The sequence below is a fragment of the Hemibagrus wyckioides genome, linkage group LG08 (assembly GCF_019097595.1).
Source record: "Hemibagrus wyckioides isolate EC202008001 linkage group LG08, SWU_Hwy_1.0, whole genome shotgun sequence".
NCBI lineage: Eukaryota > Metazoa > Chordata > Actinopteri > Siluriformes > Bagridae > Hemibagrus > Hemibagrus wyckioides.
In genome coordinates this window covers 29,512,138-29,537,425 of record NC_080717.1, presented here as the reverse complement: position 1 = coordinate 29,537,425, position 25,288 = coordinate 29,512,138, and the positions used below count along the sequence as shown (strand labels likewise).

General features: G+C 38.7%; 1 protein-coding gene across 3 annotated transcripts in view; it reads right to left on the bottom strand.

Annotated features, from left to right (window-relative positions):
- Positions 1-9,075: 9,075 nt before the first annotated feature.
- immp2l (inner mitochondrial membrane peptidase subunit 2) overlaps positions 9,076-25,288 on the bottom strand; it is a 106,405-nt gene continuing 90,192 nt past the window's right edge. Inside the window, exons 4-7 of one of the 3 annotated variants that reach the window (XM_058396955.1) lie at positions 23,336-23,401; positions 15,272-15,374; positions 9,284-9,413; positions 9,082-9,128 (exon numbers count right to left, since the gene is read on the bottom strand). In XM_058396955.1, coding sequence (XP_058252938.1) covers positions 9,097-9,128; positions 9,284-9,413; positions 15,272-15,374; positions 23,336-23,401 — 331 coding nt within the window. In that variant the 3' untranslated portion in view covers positions 9,082-9,096. Of the gene's footprint in view, positions 9,414-15,271; positions 15,375-23,335; positions 23,402-25,288 lie in introns of all 3 variants that reach the window. The other 2 variants (XM_058396953.1, XM_058396954.1) reach the window with 2 other exon arrangements.

Sequence of the window (25,288 nt, the reverse complement as noted above, 5' to 3'; positions counted from 1 at the left end):
TAAAAAAAAAAGAAAAAGAAAAAAAAAAAAAAAAAAGAGAGACATCATAATTCCTCCTGTACTGTAGACTTTCCAGTGCCCAAAAATGAGGATTGCTGACCCCCAAACATTTGTGAATTTATTATGTACAGCATGGTGGTGCCTAAAGAAACCCAACTTAAGAGGCAGTTGAATAGTAAAGTAGTAAATGTAACAAACAAACAAATAAATAAATAAACTAGTGTGCAAGGTCCAACCTGGTTTATAATAATAATAATAACAATATTAATAATAATAATAATAATAATAATAATAATAATAATAATAATAATAATAATAATAATAACCTTATAAGACAGAGCAGAACATTGGATTTTTCGATTGAACATAATCCGACCATTATGATTTCAAGTGATCATAACTGCGAGTAATGAATGATAAAGCAGAGTGTCTATGGCAACTGTGTCTATGACTCTCGACCAAAGACAGTGAACTGTAGACTGCAGACTAAGCTTATAAGCCAACAAAATGAGATTGTTACCTGAAAATCATGTTTAGAAACAACTTGTAAACCAAACCTTAAAATGTTGAGCAATAAAATGTAATGCTACCTAATTTAACCCAATATAAAAGTTTGCAATAGTGTTTTTCAACAAATATACGTATACACTGTTTATAAATATACACCGTTTTTGATCTGACCGCTCTGTTGTCTTCAAGCTCGCTAAAGGAAGATTTGCATACTTGCATTGTGATTGGTAGTCTACAGTCAGAGTTTACAGTGACTGAAGACTCTTGACCAATGACAGCGCATAACAGTCTACACTCAATGTAGACTTTACAACACCACAGAAACCATGCAAATTCCTCAAATATGGGAATTTCAATTGCATAATTTCTGAAAGTGGGGGACTGAGTTCACGCTCTTCCCTGATATTCACTGTACCGAATAAAGTGTTTCTCTCTTTAAATGTGGCATCTTAGATCATCAATGGATCCATAACATCTGGTCAGGTACCAACTGCCTTTAAGAAAGCAAGGGTTATCCCCATACTGAAGAAACCTGCTCTGGATCCCTCAGACATCAGTAACTACAGTCACTTTATCACTTCTCTTGTTTCTTTAAAAAATTCTTGAATGTATTGTTTATAATCAGCTGTCTGACTGTCTCCTACAGAATAATCTACATGATCCCAACTAGTCTGGCTTCAAAGCAGCACATTCCACAGAGACTGCCCTTTTGGCGGTCACAGAGAAACTACATGCTGCTACATCAGCCAAGCTGTCATCGGTCCTCATGCAGCATTTGTCCCTTGACCTTTCTGCAGCATTTGACACAGTTAAGCACAAGACTCTTGTCCACCCTCAGAAGTCTTGGAATTTGTAGAACAGCATGGGATGGTCGCTCATATCACTAGTATGCCGATGACACCCAACTTATCTTCTACTTCCCTCCCTCAGATACCACAGCTTCTGCTCGGATCTCAGCGTGTCTGGCGGACATTTCATCTTGGATGACAGCTCATAAGCTGAAACTCAATCCCAGTGAAACTAAACTGTTGGTCATCCCAGGTCATCCCCAGCCCGGGATCTTGCATTATCTCTGAACAACTCCTTGAGCTCCCCTTCGGCCACTGCATGCAACCTTGGGATAACCATGGACAACCAACTGTCCTTTTCCTCCCATGTTGCTAATGTGACATGCTCATGTCGGTATCTTCTGTACAACATCAGAAGGATTCAACCATTTCTATCCACATAGGCAGCTCAGGTGCTTGTTCAGTCATTTCGAGACTGGACTACTGCAACTCTTTACTGGCAGGTGTTCCTCTGAATGCAATTCGTCCACTGCAAATCCAAAATGCAGCTGTGTGACTTGTTTTCTCCCACACCACCCCACTGCTGCATTCCCTCCACTGGCTTCCGGTAGCTGCATCAGATTCAAAACACTGACCCTTGCCTACAAAGCCAAGAATGGACCAGCACCATCTTACCTCAAAGCTCTTATTACGCCTCACAGTGCACCTCACTCCCTCAGATCCACTAGCACTGCCCGACTGGTCCCACCATCTCCCAGGGTAAAAAGTAGGTCTACATCTAGACTCTTCTCTGTTCTGGCACCGAGGTGGTGGATTTAACTTCCCCTAGATGTGAGTACACTGACCATCTTCAAATGACGACTGAAGACCTACCTCTTCCTGAAACACTTAAACTAGCTCTTATTTTTCTCTGTTTTTATGTGTTGTTATGTTGTATGTACATATTTATAAAAAAAAATAATAAAAAAAAAACACCAACTCAGTTTTAGGCTAATGGTATCTTGAGTCTGTAACCTATTGAACTACTGTTAATATATCAATTGATAGAGACTTTAAAGCACTTTTGTAGGTCGCTCTGGTTAAGAGGGTCTTGAAATGTAAATGACAGTGAGGTAGTTAAGGTTGTGTTGCCATACCAACACACAGACTGCCTTGACAAGCTATAATAAACACAGTAATGGTTTCAAGGCAGCAAGTTCTGCAAGCCTGTGCTGACCAGCTAGCACCAGTGTTCGCCGACATATTCAACCACTCCCTGGAACAGTCTATAGTCCCCTCATGGTTCAAACTGTCCACCATTGTTCCTGTCCCGAAGAAACCCCAGCCGCTTGCACCACTGACTACTGGCCTGTAGCCCTGACCTCAGTAGTGATGAAGTGCTTTGAAAGACTGGTCAGAGACTTTATCATTGCTTCACTACCAGACACGCTGGACCCACTTCCGTTCGCTTACAACCATAGCCACTCTAATGAGGATGCCAGTACACATCTTCTTCATGCAGCTATAAGCCACCTGGACTGCAGGAATGGGAATTATTTGAAAATGCTGTTTGTGGACTACACTTCAGCAGTTAACACCATAATTCCCTCCACACTCACTCCCACACCCACACTCACACTGGAGCCCGTCACTGTGCCAATGCACATCATAGACAGCCCACAAGCTGTATGGGTGGGCAAACATTTTTCATCCTCCCTCACCCTCAGGACTGGAGCCCTCCAAGGTTGTGTTCAACCTTCAAAGCCATCCCAACAATGGACTCTTTTCTCTGTTACATTCAGGGAAACAGTTTGCTCCTTGAAGGCAAACACAGAGAGAATGAGGAGGAGCTTACTCCCGCAGGTCATTCGGACTCCTAGTTCTTGAATTACTCTCCCTGCCTCATAATTTGCACATTGGACTATTGGCACAGCATGTTTACATGTACAGCAAACAGTCACTTTACCTTCAGGACTGGCAAACCACTGTACACAACACTTTAACTTTAATGTTAATACAGTAATCCCTCGCTATATCGCGGTTCATACATCACGGTCCCGGTATATCGCGGATTTGTATTTGGAACATAACTATTTTTTTTTTGTGGATTTTCCCGGTATATCGCGGCATCCGCAAACCTTATATGAATTGTTTTTATGTTGAAAAAAGGTAATTTATTAATAAAAATATAATTATTAATTACAAAATATAAACTATATTAATTAAAATGTTAATACTATATCAGATACTGTACAGTGTAGTGTTGTTTAGGAAAGAGGGATGCGGGGATGCTGAAAATCAAAATACAGTACAACTGGAGGAACCAGTCTGGCCAATCGGAATGCCCCATTCATTTAATCATGGTTGTGATTGGCTGCTGGATATGCAGTTGGGGAAAAGGAAGCAGAATTCTCCAGCAGCCCAGTTCTTGGCGTCGCTGTCCCGAGTGTTTTGTTTTGTTCTGTGTACGCTGTATTGTTACGGTTTTTCTGCAAGCCCTGTTATGTCTCTGCACCTTCTAAGGCTTCTGGCAAGGAACATACATACATACATACAGTACTCACTAGAAATTTCCACGAATTTAACCAAAATCCATCCCGCTATATGCTTGCAAATGTTTTCTGTGTGTTTAAAGAGTGTGGGAGGGTCATTTATGGCTTACACAATAAAAAAAAAGCATTTGGGGGTGGTGTCCATGTATCGCTGATTTTCGCTTATCGTGGGTGGTTTTGGAACGTAATTATTCTATTCTTATGTTGTTTATTTTAATTTTATTTTTATATATTGTATAAGAATAGTCTATTTTATATTTATGGATGTAATAAATGAGGATATGAAGCTAGTGGGTGTAAGTGTTGAGGATGCAGAAGATAGGGATAGGTGGAGAGAGATGATTCACTGTGGTGATCCCTGAAGGGAAAAGCCGAAAGAAGAAGAAAAATAGTCTATTTTATATTATACTTTGTATTATATTCTTATATTCTTTTTTATACATGATATTTTTAGTTTAGATTCTTCTTTTCTTCTAATGTATTTTCTTATGTTTTATATTCTAGTTTTACATTTTTATTTCCATCGTAGGACAGTTGCAAAAAACATTTCACTGCATCGTACTGTGTATGATTGTGTATGTGAGAAATAAAATTTTAATTTTAATTTCAATTTAAGATTGTCAGAAATGGAGTCTTATATAATGAACGCAAACAAGCATGCTAAACAGCAAAATGTCCAAGTACTGTTATAGTATAGTATAGTATAGTATAGTATAGTATACTGTTATAATAATATCAGCACACTTGGAACATTGCTTATCCAATCAGATTAATGGAACAATACTAACAGCTGTGGGCCTACAAAGAGTTTTACAGGGAAAAATTCAACCAACCAAACAATGTTATAGTTTAGCCTCCAGAGGGCAGTATAATTTTACTTAACACTCAGTTCTGTCTTTTCTCTGACAGAAGAGATAATTCCAGCTGTGGTTTGTTTAGTAGTGATAATAAAGCTCTGCACACTGAAAATCCCAGTGTTTTAGGGTTAAATATCCATTCAGAGTCACTTTTGGCACGTTTGCTGATGCTAATGAACAGTTTATGTCTGGTTCTGTACAAAAGGAAAAAATGTATTTTGCTAAAAAATATCTAAAATCTAATTTTTACGTACATGCTTATGAATGTTAACATGCATGTGTAAAGGTTGCAAGCTGACCCTCACTTCCTTCAACAGTGAACTTTAGAAAGTGTTTTATATGAAATATAATTATATTATTATTATTATTATTGGAAACAAAAGGCTGCTGTGAGAATATCAAAATCGCCAGCACACAGATGTTAAGCAAATACCTCTGCCTCATATAAGGGTTCGATGAGTCGTGCCCTGCTCCTTTACATCTGTCAGCTTGCAACAGCAAGGAATTAGTTGCTATAATAAGATAATATAACTCAGAAACTACACTGACCTAATATTTCCCCATAAGCCCTTGATTGTTGTTGTAGAATGGACATTATTTAGTTACAGTTACATTATTTACTGTCCAGTGTCACCCAATTGAGGATTGGTTCCCTTCTGAGCCTGGTTCCTCTCAAGGTTCCTCCTCATATAATCTCAGAGAGCTTCTCATTAGGTATAAAATAGTAACTTTATATATATATTATATATATTTATATACATCATACACACACACATATTATATATATATATATATATATATATATATCCTTTTATAATACGTATCCTCTTTCTCTACTTCTGTAAAGCTGCTTTGAGACAATATCCATTGTAAAAAGCGCTATACAAATAAATTGAATTGAATTGAATAATAATCATGGGTTAAATGTACAGCTTTATTTTTGCTTTTTAAACTTTGCACACAGATTCACTGATAATGAGCTGCACTCTGACCAGCGTTCGTTTAATGACTAGTCTTAATGATCATAGAATCTTTTTCAAGGAGAAACTGATCATATCAGACATCATCACTGATTCAAATTAAAACAAGACTTCTGCATTCACACAGTGGAACTAACGCACTGTTTTACAATATATGGTCAACATTGCATTTTCTCCAAAGCCGTGGTGGAGGTAGTGATGACAGCACATACACACATTTGTAAGGACATTTTGTCCCCACCAAGATATAAAAACATCTTCCATCTTCACACACACACACACACACACAAACACGCACACACACTATGGTGATTTGCTGAACTTGCTTATTATCCTTTGCAAATATCCACTTGTATCTCCTGTGTTATTAAGGGCTTGAGGCGATCACTGTACAAAAGGCAGGTAGCAATAGCAAACAAGCAACTTTTCTACACACAGCTTATCAAGTGAAAGCTCACGGCTGCCTGAGTCTGCCCCTGGAGTTTGAGCTCTGAAATTGGGTTTTAATTGGTTCTTCCTGCAGTACCACACACTTCAGCACAGGCTGGATGGAGCCCAGTGCTGAGGACAAACAGTATGAGTGTCTTTAACTTCCTACGTGACCAAAGACAAACCAACAAAGGTTAGAAATCATTCGCCTGATGAGATGATGCCAAAATAGATCATTAAACTTACACTGGATACATTGGACATGACATTATGACTTATTTACTTCAGTTCTTCCTACCATTGCTATACATGTCACAGTTTCAGGGTTCCCAGGTTCCCAAGGAGAGCAAGCTTCACATGCTCTCCCTTTGTTTGTGCCACTTTTCTGGTTTCCTTCTGCTGCCCTAAAGCTGCAACTTGGTATGAATTAGTTTGCACTGTGAATGACTGGTGTCCCATCTGGTCTGCGTTCCTGCCTCACACCCAGCGCTTCCTGGTTAGGCTCTGGATAATGCAGTTACTGTAGATGAATGAATGAAAGCAAATGAATGAATTAAACACCAGCATTAATTAGGTTACTGACGGGGCGCTGGTGGCTCAGTGGTAGGTTGCTCCCCTACCATGTGGAAGGCCCGGGTTCGATTCCCAGCCAGTGCCCCCACCCCAGCCACTGGATGCAGTGCTGGTCCCAAGCCTGGATAAAATGGGAGGGTTGTGTCAGGAAGGGCATCCGGCGTAAAACCTGAGCCAAATTGTTGTGGTGACCCCTCACACATGTAGGGAGCGGCTGAAAGATCAACATTAATTAGGTTACTGATAGTGTGTGTGCTTGTGCCAAGGTAATGACATTAATATAGACAAAGAGTAAGAAAACTAGGCTTAACAAGGTTTATGTAAATATTACTCTTTTGTTTTTTGGGTTAATCAAATTAGTTTTATTTGGCTAATCAATGCTAATTAATTTTTAGGTCAAACCCCTTTAGTGTGAACAACAGCAGTCAGTGAATCAGTCACAATAAGTCAGTGTTAGTCAGTGAATCTGTCAGTGAGTCATTGTGTTAGTCAGTGAGTAAATGAGTCACAGTGAGTCGTTCTTTGTGAGTGAGTCAGTAAATCATTAACAATGAGTCAACATGTGTCAGTGAATCAGTTGCAGTGAGTCGGTTTGTTAATGAGTTAGCTAGTGAATATACGAGTTACACACGAGTCACAGTGTGTCAATCAGTATATCAGTCATATTGGGTCAATGTGTGTCAGTAAATCAGACGGTCTCAGTAAATCAATGAATTAATGTGAGTCAGTGTGTCAACCAGTAAATCAATTACAGTCAGTCAGAGTCAGTGTGTGAGTCAGCAAGCTCGCCAGTCAGTAAATCAGTCATGGTGAATATCAGAGAGTCAATGTGTGAGTCAGTAAGCGAATCAATGTGTAAGTCAGTGAGTTAGTCAGTCAGTAAATCAGTCAATAATAGTGAGTCACAGAGTCAGTCAGTGGGTTAATAAGTCAGTCACAGTTAGTCAATGTGCAAGTCAGGGATTCAGCCCGTCAAACAGGCATTACTTTTTTTTCTTATTTCTTTTAGCAGCAATTTTCTTTCTTTTTTTTTTCGCTAGATAACCCTGCTTAGTTTATTTGTTTCACTTTGTCACACTTTTGTTCAATGCCTTGTTTGCTGTGGCTGTAAAAGTGGCTGAAATTCTCTAAAAATACGATTATGAGATGGTTAGAAAACAGCAACTGCACAAGACAGATTTACTCAAAACATGCTGTATGGTGCATACAAGCAATAATAGAAATCAAGAAACGGGCGTCTAATCAAGGCTGCCTCAGTCTGCTTGGTGGTGTTGAAATCCTGTGTGACCAGCTTAATCATGCTGAAATCATCTTGGCTCACATACTCTGTAGCTCATAACTGAGCTGCTGACTGTCTGTCCCTGTGGACAAACAGCTCCATGTGAGAGACACTGACACACACCCAACATGCATGCACCTCCACCACTGGCTTTTAGGTAAATTCAATTTGGGATTCAATTTCTCCTGCACTGGAGGTAATGTGCTTGTCGTGTTCAATAAGAGATTGTTTCCCCAGTGAAGAGCTGTTTCAGTATACTAATAAGCTGCTTTGATAGGGTCATCCTCTGCATAGAAAAAAAAAAAATTAAAATCATACTTTGTTATCTGTCCAAGACACAAACAAAAAAACACATTGGGAAAAAAAACCCTCAGCTTCTATCACCATATGAAACAAACTGTTAGGTTCATATCCTTCAGGAACATAAGATCCTGTTTTTCTTTGTTCTCACATATCCTGAGAACATCAGTGCCGATTTATGTTTGCCATTCACTGAACTAATCACAGGCCAGCGTGCAGATCTGTATTGACCTGCGGCCACTCGCATTAAAACCTATTGAGTTTAGAGGTACGGTGATTGAGCTCCCTAAAGAGCTGAGCTTTAGTGCAAGCTAAATTCATTGCTATGCCTTTTAAGGACGGATCTGTCACAGGCAGCACACGATCAATAGCCAAACTGACCGCTGCCTCTGTTATGCGTCTAAAGCTTTTATGCATATGACAACCTTTTTCCTCAAATACGCTGTGGCTTAAACGTCCTGAGATACTCTACCTCAGACTTCATGATTAAATATGGATCCGTGGATAAATGGACACTAGTAAATATCGCATGCTGTTTTTTATTTTGAGAATAAGTCTTGAGATTCAATTCAACTGAGAAGAAAAATAGTAGTCTTAGTGCCTGACCTGGTGAACCAGGATGAGGATGTATTTATTCATAGAGACTTCAAAGCACTTCTATAAGTAGCTCTGGATAATTGTGTCCGCCAAATACTGTCAATGTAAATGTAAAAAGCCTCACAGTATCATGTTTCCTTCAGGAGCAGATGAGCTCTGACTGTACGTTTGCTAATTGATAAATTTGCTTCTGATCCAAAAAAAAAGATCAGTCAACAAAATGACCATATCCATCAAATTTATTTATTCAAATTAAGACAGAAGTTTTCCTCCATGTTCTACCTCTAAAAAGAAAAACAAACAAACAAAAAAACACATAAGAGCATACATTTGCAACACAAACATTTTCAAACATCACACAATCTGTCCGTGTGTAAAGAGTCTGTGTAATTCCCCAAAAAAGGTCATTTTGTATTGTCATCATCATTAACATCATCACCATCATCTTCTGATCCCCTCCCATCGAAAAGAGGCCTGCGGTCAGGTGGAACACACGGTCTGATCCTCTGCCAGCGAGTCGGAGGCCATATGATGTGAGACGCTCTGCCATGGAGGAGTCCGAGTGAAACCTGTAGAAAGGCAACCCTGTTTACTGACCATATAAATAAACATTCATAAAATGCTCATTAAAAACTCACCTGAGTGAACTGACTAAAGACTGAACAGTGAGACAGAAGATAAAGGTGTGATGATCTGATACTGAAATCTGTAATTTACTTCAGTATTAAGCAATCAGGGGATTGTTTTATTTAGCTCTGTTTGTTTTGAGCTGTGAGTTTATAAGATGTTATGGTGTTTAAACAGCATCTTTAATCTTTAACAGTGTGTGAGGGCGGTCGACCTGAGGGTGCAGAGTAGAGCGGTATCGGTCATCAAAGACGAGTGCGAGGTGCCGTGCATAGCAGCTCCAGCCACTCGAAAGCGATGTCTCAGTGCTCGCAGAACTGAAATGCTCTCTTTCTTGTGTGACAGTTTCTTGGCTTCTTAATTATGATAGGTTGCTATGATCTCCCAGTAAAATTCATTATAGTTATAGTCAACAATCAGATCAGACTTTTCTCTGTTTGTGTAAGGACATATTTATATAAGTATAATTTCTATTTAATCTTATTTAATAGTAATAATTCTTATTTCTTAAATTCAGCAATTTAGCTCACTCTCACTAGAACATCTTATAAATGACAAGATCAAGTACCATAGGATAGAAAGGTGCATTATTTATTTCCAAACTTTTTGCTTATTATCTACTTACCTATTTGTGTATTTCAGGAATAGAACTACATTTAAGTATACTTGACTATATATTTAAGCCATGGTTTGTGTTAGTTATTCACTTTTTGGATAAAAAGGAGAACACATATATTATTTACTGTCTGTTCTGTATGCATTGTAACACTACTGTTTCTATTCCTAAGGTGACAAAGGTCAACAGAAAAATTTATTTATTTTATATATTAAAAACTTATTTAAATTTTATTATTTATCATATTATCATAACATTACAACAAACCTAAATGATTAGCTTTAATTTGCTGGCAAATGTATAATAATATTACTGGCCTTGAGTTATTGTTAAGGCGCATGGGGTAGGCAAAGCTGCTAGAGCAGCGTTGTAACATCCGGGCCTCCAGCATCCCGCGGGGCCCGAACCCGGATCTCCGGGGAAGCCGCGTGAGCCCACATGCCTTTGAATCAGACCCATACGCAGAAGCAAACAAGCACTGCTTTATTAACAGGGGTGAGACAAGACTAACACGAAACATAAAGCAAACTTAGCATAGTTAACAGAAACACAACGTGAGCATGGAAACCAAGACATCACAGTGCCTGGACATCAAATAAACAAACAAACATACAAATGAACCGACATCCTAACAAACGGACAGGCAAACATACAAACATACAATGACTGACGCCGACAGGTACACAAGGGCTCATGTATGTTGGTCAGGACAATAGGGCAAAATGGGAAGCATGTAACAAGGCGGGAAGGCAGAACAATAGGAGCACAAAGTCCATGGGGAATACAAACAACAAAGCAGGCTACGATGATTCCCCTGCCAGCACCCACAGTGGTCTGGAAGGACCAGTGATTCCTGACAAGCGTAGTGTTCAAACACTCCACCTTTCACACAGATCTTTGCTTCTAATGGAGGTGATATGAGCAGTTTCGCAAACCACATGATGACCAAGATTTATTGCACTATTTACAAGTGCTTTTGGATAAAGCGCAGCTCCGCTTGCGATCTCTTTGTTTTTTTTGCCATTCACTGAGTGTAGGAAAAAGAGAGAAAGAGATGTGAATTTAGCCTGCCCAGTCAAGCGATGTATTCCAAATCCTCAAGCATCAACAGCAGAGGAATTCATATCTGACCTTGGTTTTATTCATTTAAAGCGTGTTTTCGCTCAGAACTGGGTTCTTGAGAACATCCCCATCACTCCCACAGTGTCAGACGGGGCAGTTGTGCCTGGAGGGAAGACAGAGCAACTGTCTTCATTTAAACACAGCTAGCAGTCGCTTGCAATTGGCTAAGCTAATCACCCAGACAGCAGAGCAATTATACTTTCATGAACTCTGACCAAAGATAAAAAAAAAAGTTTTATACTTTCATAGAATACTTCTTGCGAATTTGAGTTTTGAGAAAGTAGGAACAGTTCTAATTTTTGATAATGTTTAAGAAATTTGCAACCATTATGCAAGCATAAAATAATGCACGTCATCGATCGAAACAGGCTGTCACAACAGACCGCTGCACCACCTGGGACCCCAAGTTCTATATCCTATAAAGCGATTGCACATGCTCTTTAATGTTCTTTAGCTTTAAGGATCAACCAAAGTCAATTCAATACGAAGTAATCAATCTTGCAGCAGACAGGAAGCAAGAGCCTGATGTTTTGGGCACCTGAGGAAGCCAGACAAAGCTTCAAGTGCGTACTGCTCTCTGAATAGCTCTGTTTTTTGCAAATACCTGGAAAGGCTGGATGGGATTAGCTGAACAGGGGGTTAAGGGATACCAGGGTCTCTGGGTTAAACAGTCTTAACCCTGTGACAAAACAAATTAAACCATGATTGAGTTAACAAGTGAGATATCGGTACCAGGGGCTTAGCGAGGTCATTTAAACAGCACAACCGCACAACCTGAAGCAACACAAAAGACATGACACTAATATCTCAGTATTCACACGTGTTAAACTCAGTTCTGATGAGATATTGTGCTTTCCCTTTTCTAACACCTTATTAACTCCACTTTGGCCATGATATTAAGCTGATGAATGGATATAACACAAGGATTAAAGCACTCCAGGACGTCCTGTTATAGGAAAATGATCAACAACTGCTTGGTGTAATGCATCCAGATGTGAAGCACAGCTACTTTTATTCACTCTAACTTATAACAGCACATCCTGAAGTGTTTTACTCCTTGTATGATTTAGTGATTTAAGAATGATTACCATTTTTACTCTATTAAAGAATCAGTCTTTTTATATGTTTATAATTCCAGTTAATCTAGCACAATGTCTGCAAGGAAGCAAGGAATCTATCACTTATGTCCTTACCAGACTCTCCTTTGTCTTTCTCTGGAAGTAGGTAGTTGGTTGCGAAACAGCAGCTGAGAAAAAAAATACCCTAAAGACTTTCTCATTTCTGAAAGAACCTTACCTCTGACTGTTACAGCTAACCCATATATACTGTATCTTTTTATTTATTTTTATACTGGATTTTTCATATATGCTTTTATTTTTATTCTTTTGGTAAGGGAGATGTGCAAAGTAAGAATTTCATTGTATGGTCTAAACCGTTGTGTTTTCACTGTGCATATGACAATAAAACTATTGAATCTTGAATCTTACCTCTGACTGTAAGGGGGACTCTCTCTAAATAAACATCAGAATGATAACATATTAGATGGTTTTCACACTAGGCATGTTTGCTGTCTGGTTTGAGACTCACTTGTTTCTATCAATGTGTTTGTGTTTATCTTATGTCACCGTAAACATGTCAGTGGTTAAGACACTGGACTACTATGGGGAGCGGTGGTAGCTCAAGTGGTTAAGGCTCTGGGTCGTTGACCGGAAGATTGAGGTTCAGGCCTTAGCACCGCCAAGTTGCCATTGTTGGGCCCTTGAGCAAGGCCCCGCTGCTCTAGGGGCACTGAATCATGGCTGACCCTACGCTCTGACCAAGGATGGGATATGCAAAGAAAGAATTTCACTGTGCTATAATGTATATGTGACAAATAAAGACAACGTAACTTACTGATCGGAAGACTGTAAGTTCAAATCCAGTTCAAAATTCAAAGGAACACGCTGGTCCTTAACCCTCAACTACTCACAAAATGACATGTAAGTTGCTCTGGATAGGGACATCTTCCAAATGCTGTAAATGTACATGATATGTATGTTCTGGAAACTTACGTTGTTGTCTGGAATGTTGTTGTCATTATTGTGGCACAATTCCAGTGCAACCGAACTCACTGGTAGTCTCGGGTTTGGTACTATGGTTAGTTTTTAAATTATTAATAACAACCTTTAATTCACCTTCTTGGCACACCAGGCAAATGAAACCCCAATTCAGTGAATGCTGCTGTTACAGAAAATGCATCTACACCTTCTAATCAGTCAAAAAGGAGAGTTCAGCATATATATATAGCTGTGCTAGAAGATGCATTAAATAAAAAAAAATATCTACAGTGCTATGACCTTTAAGAACCAGAGGCACTCCTACCTGTGCTAGTCTTAAGTACACACGTTTTACAAACCTAAAAACACCTGGCAGTGTTTAAAAGCTAGGATTTAAATCCTTCATTTCGAGGTTGAAAATGAAGCCTTACATCCCATAGCAGCAGCCCCCCCAACACACACGCTTACGCACACAACCCCCGCCTCACCCCGTAATGCATCAAGTCAAGGTGAAACTGCAGTCCACAGTAAAACGGCAAAAACAAACTGCCCGAAACATCCAGCAGGTATATTTCTCCAATGATATACGACCTGACAGTGTTTTGGCAAATATGTCTAACATACCACTGTACGATGCAGTCTGTGTGCAGGAGAGCAAGTGCAGAAAGCGTTCTGAGGAATGGACGTGCACCGGTAATAAAAGAGACACCATGAGAAGCTTATTAATTTACTTCCAGACAAGAACCATCATTTAAAAATGTGCCAGAAGACAAAAATACAGCAACAGTTCGAAGAGCTACAGGCTGCAGGAAAGGACATTTAAAATTCAGACACAAACTCTGCTTGCTATAAAAACAGCCTCTGACCAAAAACACCGGTCCTTAACACGAGCAACACAACATCTAAAATCTTTCAGTTAATACAGTAACTGTTTGAGTAAGGAGGAAAAGAAAAGAGGGCAAACTGACAGAAAAACACTGTTCTTTTCAATAATACATTTAAAGGTTGTATGCGTGTGTGTGTGTGTGTGTGTGTGTGTGTGGTGTCAGTATAGCACACAGCGTGGGCGAGGTGGCAGAGCAGTGCATGGCTGTAAACAATGTCCTCAGGAAGCAGCTATCTCTGTGTTCCCTACGTTTTTCATACCCTTCTTATGCAGCCATCTATAGAGGTGGCATATGTCAATGAAGTGTTTGTGTTTGACCAATTCAGAGGTGCCAACTTTGCTATCAAGAAAAATTCTAACAGGCAGAGCGATAAAAAAAGAATTTCACCAAAAAATAAGCTCTAGTGAATGCTGGTGGAGGAGACAGATAATAATTTTTTGTTTTTTGTTTTTTTTTTCAGATGTGCGCCAAGCAACAGTATGAAAACAGCGAGACAAAAGTTGTGTGAACGCTACAGAATAATAAGCAGCTCCTCCATTCCTTAATCCGCCAAAGTCTCACATGGTCCCATCCGCTTGCTTTCTACTGGTTCACAGTGTTGCCAAGTTAGGACTTTTCACTAGATCTCGTGATTATTTAGACATCTTTAGAGAATTTATTTCAGGTACTCAATATGGCTTATCACATCATCTCATTACTGATCACTATTGTTCCCCAAATCAAATCTTTGATCACTACTGTTCTCATCAAGCAATCACTGATCACCATTTATCCCAACCACAAAACCAACCGCTTTTTTTACATAACATGTTTTGATATGCAAAAAATTATAACAATTCACTGAATATGCAAATAAGTTGATGACATCTAGAGACTTTTAACAGTGTATTTCCTGCACATTAGATATCTTCACCTAAAAAGGGTTCACACAACTGGAGCTGACAGTAAGTGCAGTAAGTGATTGGTCCGATTATACTAACCCATCCATGTTGGCACCTCTGCCGATTCTAATTTACATGGAATAAATTCCTCACTATTACAAATAGAAACCAACACCACATCACCAGAAGAATATAACAATTATTTCTTTGAACTATTTCTCTGAACTGTTTTATGTGAGAAAGTAATGATAGATTCACCGGTCCAAAGGTGTTGCTGTCAAAGCTGTGGCCATGATGATCGCCCTCGATCCACAGGTGTCCGTCTGGAACTCTCACGTAACGGTTTTTATATCCCAGAGTCCTGCAAACAGTCAAACAAGCTGGAGTTAAACTTCCCTGTAGTATTGAAACAGAAAGATACTCGGTCAGTTTTTCTAGAAAGAATTGAAGATCTGAAATCTGAAACGCAATATCACGTTTACAACTGCTGTTAACTTTGGATCAATAATTGATACCAAAAAAAACAAGAAAAATCTTTGCTTTTCCAGAAAAGTTTGTGACATTCTGCTGTCTCTTATCTGTAGTGGTGATTTGGGAGGACACTAGTCTAATTGATCAGGGGTCAAGAGGCTGCTGATATGAGCAGAAGGAAGACGAAGGAAGACTTTTATCTCAGGCGACACGAAATACACCCACTACAATTACAGCTGAATTTACAATAAACTGAGATCCACTGATTTACTGTCCTCATATAGGACTCATGGTCTACAAAAACATTATATCTCATTACCTGGAGGCATCATTTCAGAGCCTGAGGTCTACAACAAACTGTTACAAGTAGAAAAGAATGGTAAAAAATGTCTGCTTAACTACATTATAAGCCATCGAGGGATGTCAAACTGCCCAGGTCAAATCAGTATTTTTGTTTGAGAGGCCATAAACTAAAGCTATTCATTTTTTTGTAGAACAGAAGAATTGATATCACTTTGTATGAACTGGACTACATTAATCAGGTTTTAGCTACAGAAAAGTTGACTAGTCCACGACATTTCTAAAAACAAAGATACAGGTCAAGAGCCTCAGTTAATGGGGAAAATGTGATCTCAGTGACCGTGGCATGGTTGCTGGAGCCTGACGGGCTGGTCTGAGTATTTCAGAAAACGTTGATCTCCTGGGATTTTCCTGCATGAAAATCTCTAGAGCTTACACAAAACAGTGCAGAAAAAAGCAGTTCTGTGGGCAGTTGATGAGGGAGGTCAGAGGAGAATGCTGAAATGGTTGATGCTGACAGGAAGGCTACGGCAACTCTAATATAACCATGTTGAACAGAAAAGTATCACAGAAGGCATAACAGTTCGAGTCTTGAGGTGGATGAGCTACACCAGCAGAAGACCATATTGCGTTCCACACTTTATTAGCCAAGAACAGGAATCTGAGGCTAGAGTGGTCACAGACTCAGAGAAACTGGGCAGTTGAAGACTGGAAGCAGACCGGATGATATATCTGGAGTTAGAAAGACATTTAAGAAGAACTAACAGAGCTTTATTTTTGCACAGAACATAAATGTCTCCTATCTCTTTCTTTGTAGGTTTATGTGGGCCGAATGAAACGAGGTACAGAGCTGTATTTTGCCTGCAGGCCTTGAGACTGGCACCTGTGGCCTAATCGTTTTGTTATGAACAACAAAAACAACAGATATAAGGAGAGAACATTTTCTTGCTGTGTCTTTAAATACAGCCAGAAGCATTTTGCCTAAATAGTCAATACTTAGTCCCTAATTAAGAAGGCACTATTAGCTAATTAGAGCTAAACATTTTAAATCCTAGGTAGAAATCCTGAGATGTAGTGCTATTGGTGTACGACTGTTTAAAACACAAATTTAAATATTATCTAAGACGTTTGGTACATCTTTACATTTTTGTATTAGAAGAAGGAAAACTAATCAGAGCTGATTAATGGAAGTGGATGAAGATGTAACTAAAAAAGGTACAAAACAAACAGAAACAAACACAAAGTACTCTTACACACAGTAGATGTACGTCGCTCTGGATAAGATCATCTGCCAAATGCCAGAAATGTAAATGTAAATGTTTAATAAGTAAAATGATTAGTAAAAAGTAATATATGTAAGGCCCTTATGAAACACAATCATATATAAAAAGTATCATCATAATAAATAATCATAAATAGAAAGTAATTCTTTAACTGTATAATATATTTTGGACATCCTAACTGTTATTACTAGCAGTCTGGATTAAGCAGTTAAACTGTGTCTTTGTTATAATGTTATTTACGGTTGTTAGTGTGTATGTTTGTACTTGATTAGGGATCGGTTTCTTTTAGTTCAAAAGCATAACAATATTAAATAAATTAAAATAAAATCACTGATCAGACAGGATCGGTAGTGTAAATATGAATGGAAAAGCATAGTGTAAACGCAGATGGAGAAAAGCCTGTAAGAGCCTACATCAAGGTCTTTTCAAAAAATAATGAAGAGCATTCAGATATGTGTTTAACATTCAAACATTTCTTATGGCTGGCTGGCTGACTGCATGCGGGACTATACTGCATTAGCACTCATTGTGCATAGCTTAAATGATTTCTCGCAGACTGCACAATAAGTTTCTCAGGCATTTTTATCAACAACATCTGAAAATCTTCTAGCTATTTATCAGAAAACTTTGCACCCCTCCATCTTGCAGAAACTCATACTCTCATAGGTACAGTATTATTTTTAGCTAAAGCTTGTAATTTAGCCCTTCTCATAGCTGTATGGTTGCTTTCAGTTTAAAAAAGTGTCACTCATTTCACTTGAACTCCCGTGAGTGACAAGAAGCCTGAAGAAACATTATACAGCGTTTCTGATCTAGTGATTTGATTGGAGGAGAGGCATTGATATCATTGAGTGCTGAGAGATTGTTCTGTATATCAGAGTGCTTTCAGGTCTGTAGATACCATCGCTGATTACACAACAGCTCACAAATATGGATGCGGTTATGAAAATAGCATTAGATTGAAATTATGAATAGCGGTCAGATAAGAATGAGTGAGAGAGAAGAAAGGGGGCCGACTTCATCTGTGTAAATCAGGAATACTGATATAAGCAAGTCTACAGCTGGGAAACAGTTGATGTGTTGCTTGGCAACACTTTTGTTAACTAATGGAATCATAACCGACCTATTTGTGTTGGCGGAGCTGAAAGGTAATCACAGGCAGGCGAATATCCAGCATCACGGCGCTTCTGTCATATTGCTTGCTGAGATTTATAAGGCTTCACAAAACAATGCCATTACACAGACAGGCTGCGGTCAATTTTAAACAAATACTCTGGTTAGATTTAGTCTGATTAAAATGAATTTCAATTTTTTTTTGAATGCTATTTGTACTACAGCGCTGCTCTCAATTCTGATTGGTCAGATGGTGTTGATTCATTTTCTACAACACTAGATTTGACAGTAGTGCAGGTTGCCAGGCAACCACATGTTTATATTAAAGCACTCATTTCTGTTTCTATAGTAACAACTTACATAGCAATTTACACAGAAGGACACTCCACATAAATTTATTACAAATATGTGTTATTGTTGTCTTTTTCAGTGAGGAAACGACCTTCATTTAAGTCAAGATTTCTTTCTAACATACTTTTTATAAATGTTTACATGCCGGACAGTCGTGAAAAAAACATTTCACTGCATGTCGTACTGTGTATGTATGTGACAAATAAAATTTGAATTTGAAAGATTCTCCAGTGTCAACACTTTGTTACAGGTAAAGCTGCAACTTTACCAACACGGGATGGTGTTCAGGATGGAGGACTAACTGTAACTGTGGTGAAAGAGGAATAAAACACTATGGGATGTATTGTTACAGGAAAATATTCACAGTCGCTATAGTAACGAAACCTGGTAATAACGGTGCCTGGTCGCTCACCGTCTTTTGGCTTTCGCTGAGAGGTTCTATGTGCTTGGTCTAACTGCGGCATTTTGTCCAGTTTAAAAGCTTCTTTAAGCAGTGTAGCAACAACTGTAGTGTTGATGGTATCCTCAGGAACCCCGACTATCCTGATGTTATTCCGTCGTGATCGAGATTTGAGGTCCTCACACTTATTTTCCAATGAAACAAACTCAGCGGTTAAGTATGCGAGCTTGTTCTTAAGCTCAACTATATGACAGAGAGAATCCCCCATTTTCCCCACTGTGCCTCTGAGTGCAGCCAACTTGGCGTCTGAAGCGGCCTTATCATTTGGCAGTTGTGTCGTCTACTGATTGTAGGTCAGCTCTAATTGTGGACAAATCATCACCCAGTGCCACTCGAAGTTCGGTTTTAAAGATCTCTGCAATGTCTTCTTTCAACGAGCTTAGCAATTCTCGCTTCAGGGACTCCGCATCAATTACCTGCATGACTTCCTTCGGAGAGGTGGACCCGTGGGGTGAAGACGAAGCCCCTGTGTCCGAGGTCGGTACCTGGGAAGCAGGCCTCAGTTGTTGGGTCGTTGTGACACGTGTTTTAGTGGATTATAATTTAACCAGCCATAATAATACGTCCAGGTGGTGAAAAAAGCGTTCACAAAATACACTAGGGGTAAATATGTCAAAAAAGTAGTCTAAATTGCGCTATAAAATAACAATTAACATGAACTCTGCGGGAGTCTCAAATCACACGTCTTACTCCATTGGCTGCTCAGTAGCACCCTATTACAGGAAAATATTCAACTTAATTCTGGAAGAAATTGTTTTTTCTAAATCATATTTGACAGTGACATAAGGGCAGAATTTTTTTTGTATACACAGACCAGGCATAACATTATGACCACCTGTCTAATATTGTGTTGGTCCCCATTTTGCTGCCAAAACAGCCCTGACCCGTCCTGCACTGTGTATTCTGACCCCTTTCTATCAGAATCAGCATTAACTTCAACAATTTGAGCAACAGTAGCTCGTCTGTTGGATCGGATCACACGGGTCAGCCTTCACTTCCCATATGCATCAATGAGCCTTGGCCGCCCATGACCCTGACGCTGGTTCACCACTGTTCCTTCCTTGGACCACTTTTGATAGACAGAGCATTGGAGACATGTTTTCTGGAGTGATCAGCCACATTTATCTGTCTGGCAATCCGATGGACAAGTCTGGGTTTGGCGGTTGCCAGGAGGACGGTACTTACCTGACTGCATTGTGCCAAGTGTAAAGTTTGGTGGACAGGGTATTATGGTTCAGGGTTGTTTTTCAGGGGTTGGGCTTGGCCCCTTACCTCACAAATGCGCGTCTAGAGGAATGGTAAAAAATTCCCATGAACACACTCCTAAACCTTGTGGAGAGCCTTCCCAGAAGAGTTGAAGCTGTTATAGCTGCAAAGAGCTGGCCAACTCCAAAATAAACCCTACAGATTAAGAATGGGATGTCATTAAAGTTCATGTGCATGTAAAGGCAGACGTCCCAAAACTTTTGGCAATATAGTGTACTTATGTCAATATCTTGCAAATTGTTTTCTTTAATGCAAACACCATGTGTTGAGGTTAATACATAGCATCAGTATTTAATTTTCTTACATTATGTAAGTACAGTGGGGGATGTGGTATCTTGGACTACTAATCAGAAAGGTTGCGAGATCAAATCCCAGATCCACCAAGCTGCCACTGCTAGACCACTGGAGCAAGGCCCTTAACCCTCAATTGCTCAGTTGTATATAATGAGGTTAAAGTTCCTCTGGATAAGGGTGTCTGCCAAATGCCATCAATGTACATTTATAACAATGTAATAAAACAATGCTGTGTTCAATTCGAAATTCCTATTCAGAAAAGTCAGGAAGATCTCAGAGACTGCAGAGTGAGTCAGCAGCATCAGCAGTAAATAAAATATCATTTTGCTCTGTTAAATGATACAGTAGGGTTTATTTTATATCTAAAAAACTTACCATAACACAGAGTTCCATATGTTGAGAAAGTAAATATATCAATCTCATGATGACTAATGGCTGGTGACTTGAGTGACAGCGACAACTGTCTTGATGTGGGCATGTCCAGCGACGTGACAAAGCTGAGAAATGTTGAACTTTATGCAAATATGAGAAGTTTACACTCAAACGCCAAATCTCCCCCCAGAACATTTTAGCAGCAAAAAATGATTTGGAATGCTAAGTTGTCACCCACTGATAAACGTTATTGCCATGGAAACCAGTAGTAGGAACGCCTTCTGGCGTCATCATAGTACAGCGAATAGAGACTTGCAGCGATAAAATCACTGTGTGTGTGTGTGTGTGTGTGTGTGTGAACATAGTATAACAAAACATACTTTAATAGATGTATCCAAGCTCTGACATGCCAAACCCAAAACTTACAGATTTATAATTTCATACTTCATGTTTCTGGGTCAAACAGCAAAAGATAATTTTGGAAACTTGCTGTAACAAGTATATAAATATGCATCAATGTAATTCACTCCATTAAAATGTAGCTGTCTTATAATCTAATAATAATTATAATCATGTGGTTAGAGTGTAGCAGAGGGTTTGGAAGGGTGCAATTAAGTTTTGGAATTAAACTGATTTTACTGGACACTGGGTAGATTTTGTCGAGCAGATCTGACAACTCTGTAACCAAATGACAATTTTTCTTAACCAATTGTTTTAATGAATAAAGACACCATTTAATTTAACACAAAAATGTACAGAGTCAGAATTGCATGCAAAGGTAGTGCTAGGTGTGCAAAGCCTCTAAAAACAAACACAAATAGTTAATCCACACAATTATTATAAATACAGTATGTTGCCTCATATATGCATCACTTTGGAAAAAAAAGAACTGAAATAAATTGAGGCAGCAATCAAAAGGAGATGATTAAATACTCAATTAATTATAACTAATTCTGAGTAAATATTCATAATTGGTCTGTAGCTCTAATAATCTAATAATCTTTTAAATTAATGAAAGTCCTACCTCAGATAAAGAAAATATCAATATATCAGTCGGAGGCTACTAAAATCTCATCATCGCAAATTCATTGGTATTGGCACATAACGGACTGATGCTTTGAGAATAAAAATTGAAATTGAACTTAAAGACACACAGAGCTGGTTCTTGAAAACATGAAAAGTTAATGCTACTAATACAGTAGTGTTGTAAGAAGGTTTTGATATTTAGCACCCCCTGAATATGCTGCTGGATCACTTAGATTCAGTGCTTAAAGCATAACCTTTTTTTTTAACTGTTATTACACTTCATAGCTTTTGAATCAGAATCAGAATGTGGAAGGAATTTTTTTTGGTGCTGGAGAATACACAGACATAAATTATAATATAGAAAAAATATAAGCAGGGTGGAAATATAAACAGGGTACTCATGTACAGGAGGCATATACATGTGCAAAATGTGCAGCTCAGGAGCAAGGTATGACGTGTGGTTCAATGAATTGAATGTTTAAAATTTTAAAAAGTCCCTTTATTGCAGACTGCATGACCCTGATACCTATCACAAATATTCTATTAAATAAATAGACAGACAGACAGACAGACAGACAGACAGACAGATAGATAGATAGATAGATAGATAGATAGATAGATAAAAACATAAATAAGTACATAATTAAATAAATAAATAATGTTCTCTAACGAAAAAAAAGAAAAACACTCATAACTTGAGAAAATTATACAGAAATGTTTAGAGAATATCAACAAAACCCTCTTCAACAGGGCAATACACCACGCTCAGCTCACTCTTATTAACTTTTCTAGCTCTGTGTGTAATTGCAGGCACCTAAAATAAAGTGTTATGCAACGTTCTGTGGACATCATAGTGGAAAAGGCGCACAGATGGAACCTTTAGTAAATGGCACTGCTGTCAATTGCAGGGGTCTGAGGAGTCATTAAATCGCTCCTTTCAGCCATCGCAGGGAGAAAAAAAAATAGCATCCATTTCCGCCAAACTCCCCCACGTATCTCTGAACCATCACAAAGGTAATCAGTTTCACAGAGCCATCAGCGCTGCCTTTTCAGCTGCCGATCCAAAGATCACCTTGGGATGTGACACTGACGAGCCTGGGCGATTTAATGAGCGCTGCGAGCTTCAGTGTGCATTCACAGCCTGAGCAATTCAGACCGGGTTATTATGCGTGATCATAGATTTTATGTGTTTTTTTTCTCTCCTAAGTGGCTACAGAGACATAATGCAGTGGCTTTAATAGTCATTCATCAATCCATGGTGAGGCTTTAAGTGAATTAATTACGTTATATTACCGGACAGCCGTCTGTACAGACGCCCCAAACAGTCTGACGTAAGGACATTACATTACAGAATAACAATGATATCGCAAAAAAGAGTAAACTGACTTGATGAAGTCTCCCTCGAGAGCAATGACTCGCTTGATGATCTTCTGTTTTGGGTTCTTGGGAGACCTGAAAAAAAAATAGAGAAATTAAGCTCTCGTTAAATATCTTGATTAAAATAAAAAAACAAGTGATAACAACAACAAAATTAATAAAAATGACAATAAAAGGAAGAAGTAGTTTCAGTTATATTAGAAATTCTCAAACAAGAGGTTGTAACCCCATGTGGAGTCTTTTCATTTACAAATGATTTCTTCATTTATTTTACAGATTAATATCACAAATATCACTTTGACAATAATTTTAAAGTGTTACGGGTAATCAAAGTCAAACAAGTCACAATTATATTTATACTGTTTGTGAATTTTTGCTTCCATCTACCTCTATTAGTTCCTCAAAATATAACTCTGATTCAGTGGAAAGACAGAAGTCAAGAAAATATTACTATTAGTGAATATACCAAAATATAGCATACATCCTTAATTCTAAACGTGACCTAAAATGTAGGGTGGTTTCAGCTTGTAGAAATGTCCATTTGGGGTCGTTAGAGGAAAGTTGGAAAGGCCTGATTTATACAGAGATTTTCAAGGTCACTTAGAACAAAGGTCCTGGAAGAAAGACTGAAGGCAAACCAAATTTAAAAATAGGAAGAGCTACTGATTTCAGAGAGCATTAAAGTCAGTGAATTCTGATAAAGCTAAAAGTTAGCTGAAGCTGTCTCGTTAGAAACAGAAAATGCAAAAGATATGAGAAAAAACACTAAAAAGCTGGAAATCTAGTTTAAGAGGCAGGGTTTCGGAATTGACAGGCAAGCAGACACGCCTTCTTGTTCTGACTGGTTGACTATTGGTGGTCCAAGACTTTCTTTTTTTTTTTAATCTATCTACAGAGTCTGAAGCTTTACATGGACGAGTGTTTTTCCTTTAATGACATTTTATTGATGCTATCAAAATGTGTCGAGCCAAATAGTACAAAATGTTCTGATTGAAAAAAAACCTCTAATGACATCTTTAAATCTGTGAAAAGCAAGTTGGACTAGTTAAACTTCACACTGTGCTGATTCTGCTGGGCTGAAAACTTCCTCCGTTTCTCCATTGTAGAGTCGCTTTTGACTTCTTCTCTGTTACAGTGATCTCACTGGCACCATTTCAGAATCTATACAGGACTCGGAAGTTAATCGAGCTCCAGCATGCGCCTCTCCATCACCTCCTGAGTCTCCTCCTCCTCCTGGATGGAGAGCATGATTTGTGCTCTTCATTAGTTTTAAAGGCCTCGATGTTGGAAGTGCTTATTGCAATTGTTACAAATGGAGAATGCTGAGATTTATCTAACCCATTCCTGTGAACCGTGAACTACTTTTGGAAGATCGAACCTAAATACTACTACTCATTTTTTACTCATATTTTTTATACTCAGCTGCATGGAGTAGAGCATGCAGCTTAAGAAATAGTTTGCAATGGTTTCTCCCGTTCAAAACTAACTATATTCTTAGCTCACCTTATCTCACTGTTGTGTGTGTTCGCACTATATGTAGCCCTGTGTGCTGTGCTAGTTATTGTAGTGTTACACCATGGTCCTGAAAAAATGACCAGAAGGATAACAATGAAAACTAATATTGATCTTGTCCATCACAGCTGAGGATTCCAGAATTTTCTGGAATGGAAATGTTAACAATGATTGCATTATCAGTCAGCAAAGAGAACCCAAAAACAGTGTCAGGACAGACAAAAGCCACTAGTCAGCATTCAGTCCAGGAGCTGCCTCAGGCAATATGGCATCTTACACACACACACACACACACACACACACACACACACAAACACACACTCCATCCTTAACTGGGTCACTAGCTCACTGCAGTTTCAGCAAACAAGTTAGGAAGAAGGGATAGCAGAAATAACAAAAAATAAGAATGAAAGGAGATGAAGAGAGTGTGTGTGAGAAAAAAAGAGAGAC